General features: G+C 51.5%; 1 protein-coding gene and 1 long non-coding RNA gene across 8 annotated transcripts in view; one reads left to right on the top strand and one right to left on the bottom strand.

The window, feature by feature from the left end:
- Window positions 1-19034, bottom strand: part of LOC116068599 (actin-like protein 6B) — a 32704-nt gene that overhangs the window by 2183 nt on the left and 11487 nt on the right. Inside the window, exons 8-30 of one of the 7 annotated variants that reach the window (XM_031338364.1) lie at window positions 18611-18700; window positions 18377-18438; window positions 17758-17872; window positions 17519-17599; window positions 17324-17419; window positions 17047-17133; window positions 13467-13520; window positions 12975-13221; window positions 12701-12878; window positions 10040-10180; window positions 9848-9959; window positions 9643-9765; window positions 8014-8130; window positions 7754-7893; window positions 6537-6700; window positions 5258-5377; window positions 3187-3269; window positions 3034-3097; window positions 2869-2936; window positions 2705-2781; window positions 2542-2626; window positions 2225-2452; window positions 1776-1916 (exon numbers count right to left, since the gene is read on the bottom strand). In XM_031338364.1, coding sequence (XP_031194224.1) covers window positions 1776-1916; window positions 2225-2452; window positions 2542-2626; window positions 2705-2781; window positions 2869-2936; window positions 3034-3097; window positions 3187-3269; window positions 5258-5377; window positions 6537-6700; window positions 7754-7893; window positions 8014-8130; window positions 9643-9765; window positions 9848-9959; window positions 10040-10180; window positions 12701-12878; window positions 12975-13221; window positions 13467-13520; window positions 17047-17133; window positions 17324-17419; window positions 17519-17599; window positions 17758-17872; window positions 18377-18438; window positions 18611-18700 — 2673 coding nt within the window. Of the gene's footprint in view, window positions 1-1775; window positions 1917-2224; window positions 2472-2541; window positions 2627-2704; window positions 2782-2868; window positions 2937-3033; window positions 3098-3186; window positions 3270-5257; window positions 5378-6536; window positions 6701-7753; window positions 7894-8013; window positions 8131-9642; window positions 9766-9847; window positions 9960-10039; window positions 10181-12700; window positions 12879-12974; window positions 13222-13466; window positions 13521-13971; window positions 13991-14514; window positions 14613-14898; window positions 15200-17046; window positions 17134-17323; window positions 17420-17518; window positions 17600-17757; window positions 17873-18376; window positions 18439-18610; window positions 18701-19034 lie in introns of those variants that run through there. The other 6 variants (XM_031338365.1, XM_031338366.1, XM_031338368.1 and 3 more) reach the window with 6 other exon arrangements.
- Window positions 14722-18034, top strand: LOC116068600. Its single transcript, XR_004109639.1, has 4 exons — window positions 14722-14742; window positions 14963-14987; window positions 16547-16671; window positions 17593-18034. It is a non-coding gene; the product is annotated as an uncharacterized LOC116068600 (long non-coding RNA).

Raw genomic sequence — 19034 nt, 5'->3', positions numbered from 1 at the left:
TCTTCCTCCCTCTCTCTCTCCCTCCCTCTCTCTTCCTCCCTCTCTCTCTCCTCTCTCTCTCTCCTCTCTCTCTCTCTTTCCCCCCTCTCTCCCTCCCTCTCTCTCCCTCTCCCTCTCTCTCTCCCTCTCTGTCGCTCTGTCTCTGTCTCTCTCTTCCCCCCCCTCTCGGACAGGGTCTCACTGGTACTGCGGTGGAACCCAGGGTTCTGCGCATACCAGAAAGCATGCTGTCAACTCAACTACAACCTCAATCCATTTCCTTTTTCCCTTTCTTCTTTCTTTTTCCTTCCCTCCTTCCTTTCCCTATCCCACCTTTCTCTTTCCTGATGTTGAGCACAGTCTATGCATCTTTAATTTTGATTCCATCATTTACTTCCTGTGTGATATTGGGTATATTATTTGGCTTCTTTGAGCCTACACTGCAGCCAACCTCACAGCATTGCAGGAAGTCCTGCTGTTGAACAAAAGAAAATCAAGTCGTTGGCCGCTGGTAGCTCTCTACAAAAGCCAGCTGCTATTATCATCATTGAACTCCTCTTTCAGCATCCTGCCTGTGCATTTTCCCTACTCCCATTTTAGGGATTACCATCGGTCCAGGCGCCCCCTACAGGCATTTGTTGACACCTGCAACTGGTATACAGGACAGCAGAAGTCTGTTTCCTCCTCAGGCCATCGGCACTCTCTCCAGAATCCTTTCTACACACTCTGTTTTGCCATCTCACCTCCTTATAAGAAAATTCATGATGCCCAGACACTCAAAATCCAAATTCCTGAACCTGGCCTGTAATACCAGTTACTTGGAGAGAAGAGGCAGGAGGAGAATCAAAGGTCAAGGTCAACCTAGACTACAATGTGAGTTCAAGGCTATTCTAAGCAACCAAGCAAACTTCCTCTCAAAATGTGAATGAAAGGTGGGTTGGGGGCGTGGCTCAGTGGTAGAGCCCCTGCCTAGAATCCCCCAGTGAGGAGCTGGGGGCGTGGCTCAGTGGTAGAGCCCCTTCCTAGAATCCCCCAGTGAGGGTTGGGGGCGTGGCTCAGTGGTAGATCCCCTTCCTAGAATCCCCCAGTGAGGGGCTGGGGGCGTGGCTCAGTGGAAGAGCCCCTTCCTAGAATCCCCCAGGGAGGGGCTGGGGGCGTGGCTCAGTGGTAGAGCCCCTGCCTAGTACTTGGCTTAGTGGTAAAGCACTTGTTTAACATGCACAATACTCTGATTTTATCCCTACTCCCCGCCCCCCAAGCACACAAAACCCCAAATTTCTTCAACTATTTAAAGGCTCCCCCCCAACTGGTCCCTGATCCACTGTTCAGTCCTCCACAGGAATCTCTGTTCTGGCTTTGATGATCCATGTACAGCTCCCAAGAAAGGCCAGTTCCATTTCCCTGCCTCATCCTCCACCCTGAAATGACCTCTTTTCCTTGCATCAACCCATGTTTTGTCTGTTTTTTAAGACCCAATCCACACAGTCTAAAGAAAGAGGTCTGGAACTTTTTCTCTGTAAAAAATCCGTGGAGTAAATCGTTTAGGCTTTGCAGGTTAAACGGCAGACAATAGAGTCAGGCCCTGACTATCCACTTCATCACCTGGCAGAACTTATGAAAGTGACAGGTCAGGTTTTCTAGCCTGGCTGGTTTGTGAACCCTGTATATCTGGTATAGTACACCCAGAACACAGGGATATAGAGCAGCCAACAGAAAGTGTAGGGGCGGAATGCTTTACAAAGGCCAGGTCCTGGGATAAAGGGCCAGAAGGCGGCGGGCGGGGGGCGGGGTCTCACCCTCATGATGCGCACGTTGTACATGCGCATCAGACGCTCATCGTTCTGCTCTGAGCTGTAAATCTCCTTCCGCAGCTTCTCCGCAGCCCGGATGTAGTCCCCTCTTGCAGAGTACACCCACTGCAGGGTCAGCCCGCGCGCCTGTGGGCGAGGCAAAATCTAAGATTGACAGATTGGTGCCAGCACCGATACGGGTGGGGTCAAAGAGCTAAAGAGAAAGGGAAAGGGATACAGGAAGGTCACCAGTCCTATGAGGTTAGGGAGGGCAGATCCCAGGGATGTGGAATCGTACTGGATGTGTCCTCGAGGATTAGGTGACTGGAGGTTATAAGCAAAAGGGGCCCAATTGGAGGACAGGACCTAGATAGCAGGGCTGGGGAGAGGAGAAGCCAGACACCCCTACTAATGAAGCGCCCCTGCAGGCTGGGAACGCGATTGGCATCTTGGACCTTGAGGTCCCCAGAGAACTCATTGAGGTTGCCGATGTGCCTGAGAACCACGTCTCCATAGCGGCCGAAGTCCAGCGGCAGTAGATGATCGTGGCTCAGTCGGATGAGGAGCTGGCCTGCGAACTGAGCCACTGCCTGGACCACGGCAGGCAAGCGACCTCGCAGCATCTTGTGCAGATTCTCATATGTATCCTCCTTCGTGTGCAGGAATGGGTACACCCGTTCATCCTGCAGGAACATGGAGGGGCTGGGCGCAGGAACGTGGTGCTGACAGGCTGAGGGCCTGGTGTCCTGGGGCAAGGGCCGGGGAGTCTCACCTCCATGAAAGAGAACTCCACAGCTGGGACCCCCGCAAAAGCTGTGAAGGAATATGCACTGCTGTCCATGGGCAGGGGCTGAATCCTGAGGACAGGCAGATTGGAGGCCTCTGAGGACTCAGTTTCTCCTGAGTCCCCACCCGCAGCCTTCATTTCCACTTACACTTCAGCATCCCAGCTTGGGTGGGTGAGTGCCACTTGTTCATAGAGCGTCTGTCCACTGTGGTTAGGGGAATCCACCTGGATGAGGGGCACAAATCAGCCTTGGCCCACTTCGCGCTGCACTCACACGAGATTCTCTCATCCCCAGCCCCAGTCCCCTCTTGCCTGCTTCAGGATATTCTCAATGAGGCTGACGAGAAGGGGGCTGGTCTTAGCATGGAACTTGCCATCTCCTGAGGAGAAGGGAGGGGAGGAATGCTGGGCTCAGGGATAGATTCCTTGGCATAGACCGACCTGAGAGGGCCAGGAGGTAGCTCTACCCTAGCTCACCCAACACAGAGTTGTCCAGGCTCACATACACGACAGCTTTGAGGTGTAGCACGCTGAGGTAGCCCTGTAGGTCCAGGAAGAGTGTGGAAAATGAAGGTTGCCCCCTTCCACCCCTCCCCATTACCTGGTTATATACCCAGAACCCCGAGTCACCTCCAACCACTCTGTGGATCCCACGCTGCCAAAGTCACCTCCATCCCAGCTGATGAACAAAAGACTCCTTCGAGGTCTGAACCCTATGTGCAGAGGGATAAAACAGAGGGTCAGTATGGTTCCTTCACCCTTCTCTATTCAGGTCCCCAGAGGGTCTGTAAAGGAACCCAGCATACCAGGCCACTCCACATTGGATCTTCCCTGGCTCAATAATAACACACTGGAGTGGGTTCTAAAAGATACCATTTCTCGTTGACTGTCACACAGGCCGTGGACACTGACCATGTCCCAGTCTCTATTTAGCTTTTAATTTTTTTAATTTTATTTATACGTGTGTGGGCGCACACCTGTCACAGTGGGGGAACATGGCAGTCAGAGGACAACCTGCAGGACAATCGGCTATCACCATGTGGATTCTGGGGCTCCAATTCCTGCTCTTGCTCGGTCTCACTACCTTTACGGTTATTTTAAGACGGGATCCTGTGTAGCCCAGGCTAGCCTCAAACACCCTTATATGGTAAAAGATGACCTGCAACTGGTCAGTGGTGGCGGAGGCAGAGGCAGGCAGATCGCTGTGAGTTCAAGGCCAGCCTGGTCTACACCAAGATCTAAGACAGCCAGGGCTACACCAAGAAACCCTATCTAGAAAACAAAACAACAAAAAGATAATCTGCTTTCACCTTCAACGGCTGTAAGGACAGGTATGGGCCACAATGTCTGTCTAGTAAACGTCAGAGGTCAACACATGAGTGGGCTTGGCCAGGCCACCTTCACATGTGTGCCATTATTCTCTGTTCTAATTAGTCCCCTCCCCACTGTGCTCTTGGTCATCCCCTCAAGAGTCTGGCACTTTATCTGGTCCTCCCTCCTTCCCTCCCTCCCTCCTTCGCTGTGCTGGAGATGGCTCTTGCAAGTGCCCTACTACTCAGCTGAATCCCCAACTCCTTTGAAAATGTCTCCTTCATTGTTTATTGTTTTGAAACAGGGTCTTGCTGTGTAGCCCTGACCTGCTAGATACTTGCTATGGGAACCCCAGGCTGGCTCTTGAAGTTACAGCAACCCCTCTACCTCTGCCTCTTGAGCGCTGTGTGGCCCCATGCCTGACTAGGTAAATTTTGAGGGTGTGGGTTCCCTATGTAGTCAGAGATTACCCTGAACTCCAGATCATCTTGCTTTCTTCCTGGGGTGCTAAGATTACATCTGCACACCACACACTCAATTTATTTTATCTTATTTATTTATTTATTTATTTTTGAGGTAGGGCTTCTCTGTGTAGCCCTGGCTGTCCTAGAACTCAGTGTATAGTAAGCTAGCTTTGAACTCAGAGATCCACCTGCCTCTGCCTCCCGAGTGCTGGGATTAAAGGTGTGCGCCACCACTGCCCAATGTCAATTTTTTAACTTAAATTAAGTGTTTGCATTCTGTTTGTGACAGGGTCTCATTTTGTAGATCAGTCTGGCCTCAAAGTGAAGAGGTCACTTGCAGAGTACGTGATCAAAGGCACATGTCACCCTACTTGGCTTGGGGGGACAGTTGGTTTTGTTTTTGTTTTTGTTTTGTTGTTGTTTTTTCTTATGAAGCAGAGACTCGTGTACCCCAGGCTGGCCTAGAACCTGTTATATAGTAAAGAATGACCTTAAAATGTTGATGTTTTTTTCCTGCCTTAGTCTCCTGAGGGTTGGAATTATAGGGCATGCCTTCCCAAAATTAAAAATATTTTTTGTGTGTATGTATGCATGCATATGGTGGCCTATGTGTGGAAATCAGGGGACCGTTTTGGGGAGTTGATTCTCTCCTTCTATGGCATGGTTTCTGAGGATCAAACTCAGGTCACTGGACTTGGTAGCAAGTGTCCGTACTCATTGAGGCATCTTGTCTGCCCCCAGGCTAACACATTGATGAGGAAATACTATATAGATGAAGTTACTTGCCTAGAACTACACACTGGATACTCCAATCAGAGGACTCAGATCCACGTGGCCTCTCTCCAGTCTATGCTGCCAACCACCTTTGACCTAGACCTTGCCCAGGACACAGCCCCAGCTCACACGAGTCTCAGCTCTGATCTTACCATTGCTGACCATGGAAGAAAAGGTTCGAACCAGCTCCAACAGGATGGCAGTCCCCACTGCAGACTTGGCTGCTCCTGGGCCCCATGCATCCCTCTGGGCCCCAATAACAACATAGTGATCTGAAGGAAGATACACGTAGAGCCCACATCTTAAACTGTGCAGCTTTGGGGGTTGGGCGCCCCCAGAGCTTCAGTCCTTTCTCTCCAACTTCCCCAGCCAGCTTCCTCGACACAGCTCCTCCCATCTCTACCACCAGAGCTCTAGCATCTCGGCTGTGCCAATGGGCCGTGCCTATCTCTCTCGGCTCTGCCCAGATGACCTGATCCATTAATAGGCATTTGAGGATTCAAACACACACTTTCTTCCGGAGACAGGATTTCATGTAACCAAGGCTGGCCTACAACTCCTGATTTTCCTGCCTCCACTTCCTCTCAAGTACTGGGGTTACAGGCATGTGCCACCATGTCAGGTGCTAGGATCAAACCCAGAGTTTTCCCCATGCTAGGCAAACACTCTATCAGCTGGGGACATTCTATTTTGCTAGAGTTTTTTGTTTGTTTGTTTGTTTGTTTTGTTTTATTTTTAATTTAATTTTATTTTATCTTGCTTTGTGTTCTACACTGGCCTTGAACTTCTGATTTCCTGTCTCTAGATGTGTGCCACCATTCCTGGCCCCTTTTATCTCTGCTTCATACAGGGTCTTGCGGCCCAGGCTATGTAGCCTAGGGCTAGCCTTGAACTCACAATCCTCCTGTTTCAGACTTTTGAATGCTGGGAAGACAGATGTGAGCTACCATGCCTAGCTAAACCCTACAGACATTCTGGGCTCCATTCTGGTCAGGCATGTTCTGCATCTCCCTTAACCTGCCTTTCTCTGTCCAACTCTCTGCACTCTTCCTCTGACCTCCAGCATCCCCACCTGCATGTCACCCCAGGTCTCTGCTTCTCCCTTGACACCTGGCTATTGAAGGGTTTCCTAGGTCTGCCCTACCTGACCAAATCTGCTCATCAAGCTTTGATTCCCTACCACCAGACTCACTCCTCCAGTCTGGTCTTTGATGCTTAGATCTCTAGTATAACATCATCCAACCTACGCTTGTTCACCCACAATGCACAGGGAATCCACTGCTGAGCTCCCCATTGCCACCCCTCATCAGCCTTCAATCCCTGGGCACCACTCCTGGCCTGTCTCCAGGGCCTCCTGCCTCAGCCCTCATTGGTCGGGGTTAGGACCATAGTCTCTCTAAGCTATGGGAGATGCTGAGCAGACAAGCTCACCTGGCTCTGCGAAGCCCTCGATGCACGCAAAGATGTTACTGATGGGAGTAGAGACTCTGTGGTTGTTGACCACAAGGTGTAAGCCTGGCCCAGGGCCCAGCCGATAAGGAGAGCCTGAGAGGTGACCTTTCCATTCCTGGGGAGCCACGGGGCCTGTGAGTTTCCTGGAAAGAAATGGGGCAGAAAAGCCTTGAAGTGGTAGTGTGGCCTAGCCTGCAGAACAGCCTAAAGCCCTACTTCATTCTTTCTCTTCTTCCCTTTGGCTCCAGATCTTTGCTTCTGTACCCTGCTCAATAGGCCAGTGCAGCCCGGGGCTGCCATGGACCGTGGTATGAGCTGTGCGTGTGTGCATGTGTGTGTGTGTGTGCGCTTGTGTGTGTGTGCATGCACGTGTGTGTGTGTGCCTGTGTGCCTGTGTGCGTGTGTGCATGTGCATGTGTGTGTTCCTGTGTGTGTGCGTGTGTGCGTGCGTGTGTGCGTGTGTGTGCGCATGTGTGTGCCTGTGCGTGTGTGCATGTGTGTGTGTGCTTGTGTGTGCGTGTGTGTGCGCGTGTGTGTGTCTGTGTGTGTGCGCGCGTGTGTGCGTGCATGTGCACGTGTGTGCGTGTGCACTGTGTGCGTGTGCGTATGCATGTGCGTGTGTGTGTGTGCGTGTGTGTAGAGGCCAACGGGTCAAACGTGCATCTTGACCTCAGATGCAAGTCACTTTTTAAAAAAATCGCATTTTACTTTTTGTGTGTGAGCATGCGTGCATGCCACAGTGTATGTGGTGGGGGACAGAGGACAACTTGCGGGAGTCTGTCCTCTCTTGAGTATGGAGACTCAGGGACAGTCTTCGGGCTTGGCGGCAAGTGCCTTTACTCACTGAGGCATCTGGCTAGGACACCTTGGTTTTTGTTTGACAGGCTCTGCACTTGGCCTGGAGCTCACTAATTTAGCTAAGCTGGATGTCACCGAGCTTCAGGGAATCCATCTGTCTCCTCTCCAGGGCTGGAATTATGCGCATGCACTTAGGTTCTCTTGGTTTTTTAACACAGCTTCTGGGGATGCAAATCAGGTCTTCGTGCTTGGACAGCAAGCGCTTTCCTAACAGAACTATCTCCTCAGGCTCAGGTCACCTTCGTAGTCACTGAAGGAACCCTACAGCTAACTACAGCTCCCACCCGCTACTCTTCACCTCTACTCCCCCTTTCCTGTCTACTTCCCCACCCTGTTACCTGAGCAATAGATCAGCAATGTTGGCACTGATGGGCTGGGCGGGGATGCTGGGAAGGCCTGATGATTCTACTGGAGGGAACTGGGTTTGATTGAAAGATGGAAAGCCAGGTGTGTAAGGGTCTCCAGTTCCCAGGTGCACCTAAAGAGGAAGGGGTACCTACTCTGAAACTGTGGGCTGAACAAGCCCCATTTGTATATCCCTGGGCCCCCGGGAAGGGAGCTCTGGCTCTCCCCCCACCCCCCACCCCTGAAGACTCACATGTCCATACACAGCCTGGCGGCTAGACAGGCCTGGCTTGTGAGGGTCCTGGGAGAAGTCTGCTGGGTCAGGGTATATTAGCACTCCATGGGCCCCAAAGTCCTGGGCAATGGCTACCTGAGGGAGGATAGAACAGCAAGGAAGGTTTTTGTTGTTGTTGTTGTTTTTAAAGGCTCTTTTCATTTGCAGCTGTCACCCTTAAGGGACTACCGTGTGTAGCAGATATCACCTGGCACTTCAGTGTTGCAGCCCTCCCTTGGTGCCTCTGGAGCATTTCAAAACCTCTCTGTTCAGGGCTGGAGAGATGGCTCAGTGGTTAAGAGCACTGGCTGCTCTTCCAGAGGTCTTGGGTTTGATTCTCAGCGTCTAAATGGTAGCTCACGTCTGTAACTCCAGTTGCAGGGGATCTGACACCCCCTCTGACCCCTACAAGCATCAGACACCTATGTGGTACACAGATATGCAGCGCCGAGAAATCAAACCCGATGCTTTGGGCATGCTCGGCAAGCACTCTACCAACTGTGCCCCATCACAAGCCCACATGTTATTTTATTTAGAAAAAAAATGCATGTATTTATTTATTTGTGGGTTAGGGTACAACTTGCAGGGACAAGTTCTCTCCTTCTGGGATTCATAGGTCCAAGAGAGTGAATTCAGGCTGGTTGTTTGTTTCTTTCTTTCTCTCTTTCTTTCTTTCTTTCCTTCTTTCTTTCTGTCTTTTTTTTTTTTTTTTTTTTTTTTTTTTTTTTTTTTTTTTTTTTTTTTCGAGACAGGGTTTCTCTGTGTAGCCCTGGCTGTCCTGGAACTCACTCTGGAGACCAGGCTGGCCTCAAACTCAGAAATCCACCTGCCTCTGCCTCCCAAGTGCTGGGGTTAAAGGCGTGCACCACCACCACCCAGCTGAATTCAGGCTTGTTAGTAAGTGCCTTTACCCACTGAGCTATCTCTGTCCCTGTAGTTTGGTTTCTAAGATGAACTCTCATGTATTCCAGGCTAGCTTCAAACTCTTTATGTGTCAGACAATGACTTTGAATCTTAATCCTCCTATCTTCCCCATCAGCAGCACTAAGATGACAGACCTGTGCCACCACATCCCATTGTCAGCTCTGTTTTTTATTTAAATGGTTAAAAGAATTATTTATTTTATGTATACGAATACACTGTAGCTCCTCTTCAGACTGTAGCTGTCTTCAGACACACCAGAAGAGGGCGTGGGATCTCATTACGGATGGTTGTGAGCCACCATGTGGTTGCTGGGATTTGAACTCAGAACCTTCGGAAGTGCAGTCAGTGTTTTTAACCGCTGAGCCATCTCTTCAGCCCTCTCCCTCTCTCCCTCCTTCCTTCCTTCCTTCCAGTTCATTTTGAGACAGGGTTTCTCTGTGTAGCCCTGGCTGTCCTGGATCTAGTTCTCTAGACCAGACTGTCCTGTAATTCACAGAAACTTGCCTGCCTCTGCTACCGAGTGGCCTGCATGCTACCACCACCCGGCTGCCAACATTTTCTTAAAATGTGCCTGATTTTTCTTTTCTCCCGGTGACAACCTCCTAGATCCTTCCCATGAAGGCACGCCTGTTTCCCAGACCACTTGCATCACACTTCATACGATAGCCTATTTGGGACCCTCACCTTCTGGGCGAAGCTAGTAATCCCAACTCGCACTAGCAGGAGGCTGCCGGCCAGCTCCACGCCCTTGGCTTTCAGGTCCTGCAGGTCCTCCGGCCGCCCGTAATGGGCGTACACCAGCTTGCCCTGGGAACGCAGGGATCGGTGAGGCCTTGCTGCCCGTATACCCGTTGAGGACGTGATGGGCTCCCCATCCTAGAAACCTCACCGTGGCGTTGCCCGTGGCGCTATAGGGACAGTAGACTTCCGGATCCTCCAGCGGTAGCTGCTCCTGGATACTCCCGTCTGCATCCACCCAGTGCAGGGTGTTAGGGTGAGCCCTGAGGATGGTTGAGGGTGAGCATTCCTGGCTGTGCAACTCCATTCAAAATACGACCCTTTGTCGCATCCCCAGACTCACGGGTCCGGGAACTGAAGTCCCACATAGTGCGTGTCAGTCCACACGTGGTCCAGCTTCTGGCGCGAGAGCTTATCGAGGATGTCTTGGACCAGGGTGGCCATCCTGGCTGAGCCAGCCACGCGTTCCCGAAGGCTGATCAGCCTGAGCAGAGAGAAATCACACTAGGAGCCAGGAAAGGGACTCCTACATCCCCTGCACAAGTGGGAAAACCGAAAAGACCGAGATGATAAACGCAGGCCTGGAATGGCATCTCATGTACACCAGGCTAGCCTCAAGTTCAGGTGAAAGTACTTGGGAGGTGGAGGCAGGAGGATTGGGCGTCAGGACCGGAGGTCACCTGGTCTGCTTCCATTGTCATCACCCAGCACGAGTCTGTCACCAAAACTAGTCTTAGCACCTCGGCCTTGTACCGCCCTCTCATGAACCTTTGCAGAGGAAACAATCTGCCCTCCATTTGGCAGAAAGCTGTCCTTTCTCGGGTGGCCACATCTCCCATGGGACTCTTGGGTTTCCTGACCTCCAGTTTTGGAATGGAGTAGCTCCCGGCTCTCCAACTCCTCTCCTTCCTCCCTCCTCCCTCCCTCTTCCCTCTCCCTTCTCCCCTCTCTCCCCCTTTCCCTCTCTATCTCTCTCATTCTCTTCTGTCAGATTCTAGGAAATCACTGTACCCCAAACCAACTTTTTCCTGTCCTATTTTTAAGACAAGGCTATTCTGAATAGCCAAGGCTAGCTACAGACTCACTTGAAATCCAAGTAGGCACAGGCACAGAACTTCTCTGTTTTAGCTTCCCAAATAACTAGGATTACAGGCCTCTGCCACCAGGCCCAGCCAAAGTATTAAGTCCCACAGTAAGTTCAAGATTGATAGGAGTTTATCTGCACATCTTTCAATGTTCTGAACCCCACCTTACTTTATTTAATTTACATTTAGAGAGAGAGAGCGTGTGTGTACTCTGATCCATATGTTCACACATACCAAAAATGTCACCTTGAGCATGTGGAGATGAGAGGAGAAATTAGAACCAGGTTCTCTCCTCCCACCCTGGGATCCTGGGGATTGAACTCCGGTTGTCAGGCTTAGCAGCAATCCCCTTTACCTGCTGAGCCATCTTGCCATCTCTGAATCCTACTTTCCAACTAGACCTTTTGAGGTTCTGGTTTCCTCCCTTTGTCCTCACTGTATTTGCAGGTCTGTCTGTCTGTCTTTCTTGGGCTGAAGCATATACATGGACCCACCTTTCCAGAGCTTTCATTGTATTGCCTTTTTAAAATTCCTTACTACGTTGTAGAGGATGGGAATTTAGGAAAATTCAGCAGTAGGGAGCGCTACCCATTTCCTGGCTTTCATAGGTTTGAGGAGGGAGGCAGGCAAGGTCGCATTTGTCCTAGAAGACACTAAGCAGCCAAGGATGGTCTTGAACTCCTGCTCCTCCCACTCCCACTTCCCAGGTGCTGGGATCATGAGAATGAGCTACCACACTTAGTTCATGCCATATAGGGATCATGCGAAGTGAGTTCTCTGTTCCCCAAGCTATAGCCCCAGCCTCAGATTGGAGGTCTTTTTAGATAAAGCCATCTATTTTGATCAAGCTCCCATCAGTGTATCAAAAGATACACCATGATCCAAATCACTAAACAAACATTGAAGACAGTAGTAGCTTAGCTTCAATTCTACGTGCGGAGGAGGAAGAAAAAGAGGAGGGGGGAGAGGAGGAGGAGGAGGAAAACTGAGGTATACACCTCCTATCCTAGCACTTGGGAGGCTGGAGCAAGAAGACTTCAAGTTTGAGGCTAGCCTGGACTACATCACAAGACCTCTCATCTCAAAAAAAAGGTAAAACCAAAACTAACTAAATCAAGCAAAAACAGTAAACAAGCTAGAGATGTAGCTCATTGGTAGAGTACTTGCACTCAAGGCTATAGGTTCAAACCCCAGAACTACAGACAAACATTTGGAAGAAGGCCGGTGGGATGGCTCAGCAGGTAAATGATGCGTATTGTTAAGACTGAGAGCCTGGGTTCAGTTCCTGGGATCCACATGGTAGAAGGAGAGAACCAGCCACACTGCAAGCGGTCCCCTGACCTTCACACATGCTCAGTGTTACCCAACACCACACTCCAATATATACTAAACATCTGTAAAAAAGAAGACCCAAAGAGGAAAAAAAAAACCCATGTGGTCGACTTAGTACATGCCGAAAAAATACTAATTTTTTTTCTCATACCCATTTTTCTTTACCTGTTCATTACATAAAATAAAGTTAAAATGTTATTTGTTTAACTTTACAGATTATTTGTGCTTTTGAGGTGGGAATTCATACATCCTAGGCTAGCCTTCAATTCACTATGTAGTCGAGGATGACATTGAATTAATTCCCAGTCCTCCTGCATCTACCTCCTGAGTGCTGGGATTAAAGACACATGCCACCAGGCCCCGGTCCCTGACTTCATCCATTTTGCTGTCTCTCTCCTGAAGAAGCCATCCTTGATGTCTCAGACCCTGCTATACTGAGCTCCTGGTGTCTGCCATCTTTCCAAGGACCACTAAGCCGGGAGGCCGGAGAGGAAGGGAGGAAGACCCAAGAAGGACTTTGGGCAACATACGAAGTGATGGGACTCCAGTGGACCCTGGACCACGCAGCAGCCAGGCTGTGTTCTTACCTGATGGTGTCCTCCATGCGCCCCTCCCCAAGGAACCGGAGAAACATGGCCTGGAGGTCACTCCAATACAACGTGCCCCGGTGGGAGTCGTCAGAGTTGACATCTTCACCGACCACCAACACGGAGTCCCCGCATGCCTGGCAGGACCCTCGAAAGGCCACGTAGCCCAGGAGGAAGGCTGGCAGGTGGGAAGATTGGGGTTCTCTTGTGCCCTCTTCTACTAGACTCGAGAAATGCCCCCCAGCCCAGGAGGAGGGAGGGAAGACTTACTCACCCCCAGTGAAGATTAGCAGGGCGGTCAGGACCAGATAGGGGGCAGCCATTCGACCTGCTGCAGCCCAGGGTATGGGAATTGACCTCCCGGGACAGGAGCCTAAGCGCTCAGGGCCTTTGAGTTCCATGGGGCAGAACTGGGCTGGAAGCTCCGCCCCTTCCTCCCTATCTTCCTCCTCCAGGTGCTCCAGCTGAGGGCCTTCAACTCGTCTGTAGATGGTCTGAGAGGGTCTTGGGGACCACTGTTGCTGAGTGGAGGGAGGAGGGAGGCATGAGATTAGGGGAAGGGGCCTAAGGGTTGGCTGAGGGTTAGGGAAGAATGGTGTCACTGACTTGGCCGGGAGGAAGGGAGCTCTGGAGGCTGGAGAGGATGGACCCAAAGGGACCCAAGGGGGACGGGTGGGGCCAACCTTATGCATTAGGGAAGAGCCAGAGGAACAGACCTAATGTGTGTAACCACACTCCACTTTCCCCCTGCCCCCCGTGGTCTTACCACTCTCCGAAGTAGACCCCAACGTTGCTCCATGCTTGTGCCCCCTCCTGAACCCTGCAAGTAGTCCCCCCCACAAAGCGATAAACCGTTTGTGGGAGCCCCAGAGGGCCCCTTATCAGCCCTGGCAGGCAACCTGAACCTAGGCCGTTTCTCATTCCCCATAAGGGTGGGGGCACAGTCTGGCCTCGGTCCAGCCTTCCAGACATTTCACCCTGGTTGGTGCTAGACCGCAAGGGGCAGTGCTTTCTCCTACCAATCTTTCCACCAACCCCATGGTTGCGGGCTGACTGCAAAACAATCAATTTTTTTTTTTAAAACCTCAGGGCAGACTTTGGCCACCTTAGTTCCCGTCACAGGTTGGGGGGATGGGGGTTTAACGTGAAGGAGAAGGGGAGAGATGGGTAAGTCTCCTCCTCTTCCCCAATTCCACTCTCTCAGTGTGTCCTTGGGGAGAATCCCCAGCCCCCACGGAAGCTTCATTATGCAGATTTCTGCCCCTTCCTACCTCTTGCATCTGGTCGCTAGGTTTCCCCAGCATACCGCCTTCCAAATAACCCGTTAGCTGATCTTCCTGCCCCGACCCCTGCCTTAGGTAGATTCCCAACCAGCGGCATCTTAGTGGGGTGACCTGGTGGTTTAATCTGACCACAAAGCTGTCAGTCTGGAATCTGCTTGGTTGCTGGGGAGGAAGTGTCAGGAATGAGGTAAAGAGGTCAAAAGAAACCGAGTGGCTCCTGGAAAGTCTGGATTTCCACCTCACCATTAGGAGAGGCAGAAAAAGTCTTGGCCAAGCCACAGTGCCCCCCAGCACCCACTGGGTCACTAAAGGACTGAATTAAGTGTTTCTCTTTTGGGGTCTGCGACTCTAAAAATTTGAGGAAGGCCCACAACCGCAGTTTATACCCTATAGTTTGAAATCCAAGCCGCGACGAAGACACCAGAATGGGAAACTTCAGGGTCCACCTCACCCTTACTCCCGGTCCGGGTCTCCCCTGGGAAACTGCGGGTCCTACCCAGGTCCAGAAAGATCTGAGAGGTAGGGGCTCACCAGTACCTAGTCCCTGCCTCGTGCCTGTCAAAGCCGAGTCCTGAGTGGGAAGACACAGCAGCCAAGTTCGCCTCAGCAACAGGTCTCTGGGTTTTTTGGACCATGCTCCCAGGAGATCCAAAGGTTTGCTGAGGCCACACCCACTAGAGCACGCCCCAGGCCCCGCCCCAGAGGGCTCCGCCCCCTCATGGCCTTTTCAGGAGCAGCCTTGAACCAACAACCAGCTTGGTACAGACTCTTTCTGTTCCTTCCAGAGTCCTGACCCCCTCCCACCCACCCACCCACCCCGAAAACCTAAGAAATTCATGTCTCAGAGTAGCATGAATGCAGGTGTGTGCCTCTCTGGCATGTCACCAGACCCCGTGCCCATTCCCCACACCCAAGGAAGTCAAACACTTTATTTTCATAAAAGTTCTTTTTTTTTTTTCTTTTCTTCTTTCAACTCAAGAACATCATAGTCTAAGAAGATGTGGGTAAGAGAAAAGAGGGCAATGGGAAATGGAGGGTTCCGCGCTTTTGGATTCCTGGCTGGTAGAACGCCCCTCTGGCGTTTCCCTACAACACCATGGATGGGGTGGCTAGGTATTTGGGGCAGGGGGCAACTTCAGGGGCACTTCCGCTCCACGCACTGCTTCCCTCCCTCCTCGTATTCCTGCTTGGAGATCCACATCTGCTGGAACGTGCCCTGAGAGAAGGGCAACATCAGCTGTCAGGTGTCACCCCTCTACACCACCACACCCCTTTTTCCTACTTGCCTTCATGCATTTCTCACTTGTATCCTTCCCCCCGACCCCCGGAGATTTTAGGCTGCTCTAATACAGAGCTACACTCCCAGCTCCTCACTGGGGGATTCTAGGCAGGGGCTCTACCACTGAGCCACTCCCCCAGCCCCTTAACTTGGGACTAAAAATGTTTTGTGCGAGCGTGTGTATTTGTGCCTGTGTTTGCGCGTGATGGTTGAGCTAACATGTACATACGGAGGACAAAGGGCAGGGTTTACCAAACCATACAGGTTTGTCACTCTAGAGGCTAGCTGGCCCTCAGCTTCTGGAGCTTCTCCCATCTCCTCCCATTTTGTGATAAGAGCACTGAGATTACAGACGAATGTTCTCTTTACAAGTTTTATGTGGGCTCTGGGTATCCGAACTTGGGTCCTCATGCCTTGTGCAACAAGAGCTTTACCCAGTGAGCCATCTTTCCAGCCCTTGTATTTATTTGCCTTTTATTTTAACAAAGTGTCTCACCAAGTGGTCCAGGCTGACCTTGACCTTGTGTTCTTCCTGCCTCCACATCCAGAGTAGCTGGACTTACCCCTCTGACCACAGCCAGCTCTGCCATCACTGTTCTGACACTACCTTGCACCCCTGCTGCTCCTGAGGAACCCTGTTGGGGCCTTCCATGCTGTCTCTTCTCATGGATGGCTGCTCAGCCTCCATGTGGAGGTTGGTGTCTCTGGCTCACAGAGCAGCCTTCCTGGGTGACCTCATTTGTCCCTGCCACTCTCCAGACTCTGTTCCTGACTCAGATACCCAGCTTGGTGTCTAGGTTACTTCCTCCTGAATCCCCTTGACCTTAAACTCCTTATGATCCCATAACTGAGATCATCAGCTCTCCGTAGGCTTTGCCCAGACCTGCTCTCCTTTGGTTTTCTCCCCTCCCTTCCTCTCCTCTCCCCTTCCTCTCCCTCTCTCTTCCCTTCTTTTTTCTTTCCCCCTTCCCCTTCTGTTCTGTTCCCCCAGCCCCTTCTCTTTCTTTCAATAGGCTCTCATGTAACACATGTAACATGAGCTCTATGTAGCTGAGAACATGACTTCTATCCCCGAAACCCACATCAAAAATCTGGGCATGATGGTAGGTGCTTTGAACCCCAGCACTAGAGAGATGGAGATAAGCACATCCCTGGGGCTCACAGGCTCCATCTTAGCCTCCTCTGCACAGGCCCCTTGATCCCAGGTCATAGCATGGGAAGACTCATGACACGCCCCTTGCCACTGGACCACTCTTCTATTCCAAATATATCCTTTTATTCCAGGATGTCCCCTCTGCTCATTGGTGACTATGGCTGCCTTACCATAACCATGTGCTCACCAACCTTTCTCCCGAGGGAGCCCCCAGTCTTCAGAGAGCACTCATTGGCTGCATTGCTTCTGGACTTAGGTAAGTAAAGTGCTTGCTTTACAAGGCAAGGACCTTACTTCAGTCTCCAGAACCCACGTAAAGCCATCCTTCATCTCAGTGGGAGGGATGCTGAGACAGGAGGATTGGAGTTTACTGGATAGCCAGCCTAGGTGACTCTGCGACTTCCAGAACAGGGAGAGACCCTGTCTCAAAAAACAAGGTAGAAGGTGCCCGAGGAATGACAGCTCAGTTTGCTCTCTGGCAAACAGGGTCTTGCTATGTAGGCCAAGCTGGCCTTGAACTTGAGATCCTCATACCTCAGCCTCTCTAGTACTGGGATTACAGGCATGCCTAGGTACTTGTTGGGAGAAAAAAAAAAAAAAACAGGCCACTGTCAGGGTTTGTTCTTCTCACCAGTGAAGCCAAGATGGAGCCCCCAATCCAGGGGCTGAACTTGCGTTCCATGGTGCTGTTGCTGGCGATGAGCTTGAGCCGCATGCTCTGGGGAAGATAAAAGGGGCTGGGGGAAATGGACATCTAGATTCTGGGGAGGGATAAGGCTTGGTAGACGGGAGGAAGCCACAAAGGCAGGATCATTTCCATTAGGGGAGTCAGGAGGCATTTGGGGCTCAACGAGCTTAGCCAGGATTGGAATCCCGGTGCCCTGAGCGTGTATGTTGGAGGCTCTTACCGGTGGGGTCTTCTGGGAAAGCTCCCGATTAAGTCTGTCTGTGAACCCCTGAAGCAGAGTGTTGCCACCAGTGACAATGACACTGCCATAGAGACCCTGAGAGCAGGGACAAGGGTTAGCCTGCAGGACAGAACCCTTTCTCTTTCTCCATGCTAACCCAAGGTCCCTCTGCCAAGCCTTAGCATCTGGCCTCACCGGGCGAATGTCAATGTCACACATGCCGATGCTGGTGGTGACCACGTGACCCACTCCTAGCATGGTGTTTCCAGACAGGCCCTGTGGACAAAGGTGATATGGACAACACACACGCTCAAGGCACAGGATTCCACCGCCTCCCTTTCCTCCAGACTCCCATCATGCTTTTCAGACTCCACCTCTGGATCCAAGACTCCAGCCAACACCAACCCCAACCGGTCCCCAGCATCCAGACAAACCTTGACATTAGAGGGATCGAACAGGCCCTCTGGGATGCGAAGCCGCTCCGCGCCATAGTCCGTGTTGTAGCCATTGGGCATCTCATAATGCACAGTAGGCATTTGTGCAGCTACCCTGCCCGAGAAAGGAACAAGACTCTGTGTGGCACGGTGCCCGGCGGGGTGCTCTAGAGGTTACCATGAACCCCACTTCTGTGCCCCATGTTTGTTTTTTGAAATGTGGTGGGAGGGTTCTCATGTATCCCAATCATGCCTCCAATTCAATAAGTAGCAGAAGCTGGCCTTGAATTCCTGAACCTCTTGTTTCCAACTCCCAAGCAGTGGTTTTCAGGCTTGTACCACTGTGCCCCATAAGTGAGACTGAACCCAGAGCTATATACATACAGGCAAGCTGAGCTATATTCCCAGTACCTTTCTATACACACACACACACACACACACACACACACACACACACACTTTTTGAGAGAGGGTCCTGCTACGTAGGCCAGGCTGACCTGAGACTCTCGATCTTTCTGCCTCAGCCTTCCTGAGCACTGACATTACAAGAGTTGTAGTTATCCCCAGTGTCAATCAATCCTACCCTCCTTCCCACCCTGCAGTGCTCAGCCCAACTCACTGTTCATCATAAGGGGAATCAGACACCTGCAGTACGGAGGCCTGGAAGTCTTGGATCACCTCCTGAGAAGCAGGGAGGGGTGAGGTCTGGCTGCCCTCCGTCTCCATTGAGAGCCCTAACCCCCAACCCCAACCCATCCACAGCCATCCCCTCCCCTCCCCTGGTTATAGCAAGGGCCAGGGGCTGGCAGGGGTGAGAAGAGGGCAGGGGAACTGTTTTCAGCTACAGCCTCACGTTACACATGTAGTTATGCCAGGACTTGGAGACTTGGGGTAGCTTCTCCTTCTTCTTCCAGTTTGGGGGGGCTCCCTCCCGTACAGGCTCCTGTGAGGACACAGCCTTTGAGAGTCCTTCCCATTGGCACACCTGTTTCCCTAGCGCTCAGCCAGCTCTGAAGCTGACCAGCCCTGAGATTCTACTCTGTCTTCTAGGAGATAGAGTGACTTGTCACCCTCCCCTGACAGGGAAGTGAAGACAATGAAAAGCTGTCCCATATGTGAAACCTACACTGCAGATGTGGTCAGAAGGGCCTGAACCGGAGCCTGGGGATGTAGCTCAGTGGGTAGAGCACTTGCCTAGCATTCTGGAAGCCCTGCATTCCAATGAAACCTGGTGTGGTGCTCTCCAGCAAAGCAAAGTGAAGGCTGGAAGATTGCTA

Source organism: Mastomys coucha, unplaced genomic scaffold (genome assembly GCF_008632895.1).
Source record: "Mastomys coucha isolate ucsf_1 unplaced genomic scaffold, UCSF_Mcou_1 pScaffold22, whole genome shotgun sequence".
Classification (NCBI taxonomy): Eukaryota; Metazoa; Chordata; class Mammalia; order Rodentia; family Muridae; genus Mastomys; species Mastomys coucha.
Note: the sequence above shows the minus strand (reverse complement) of the source record. Positions and strands in the feature narration are given on the sequence as shown.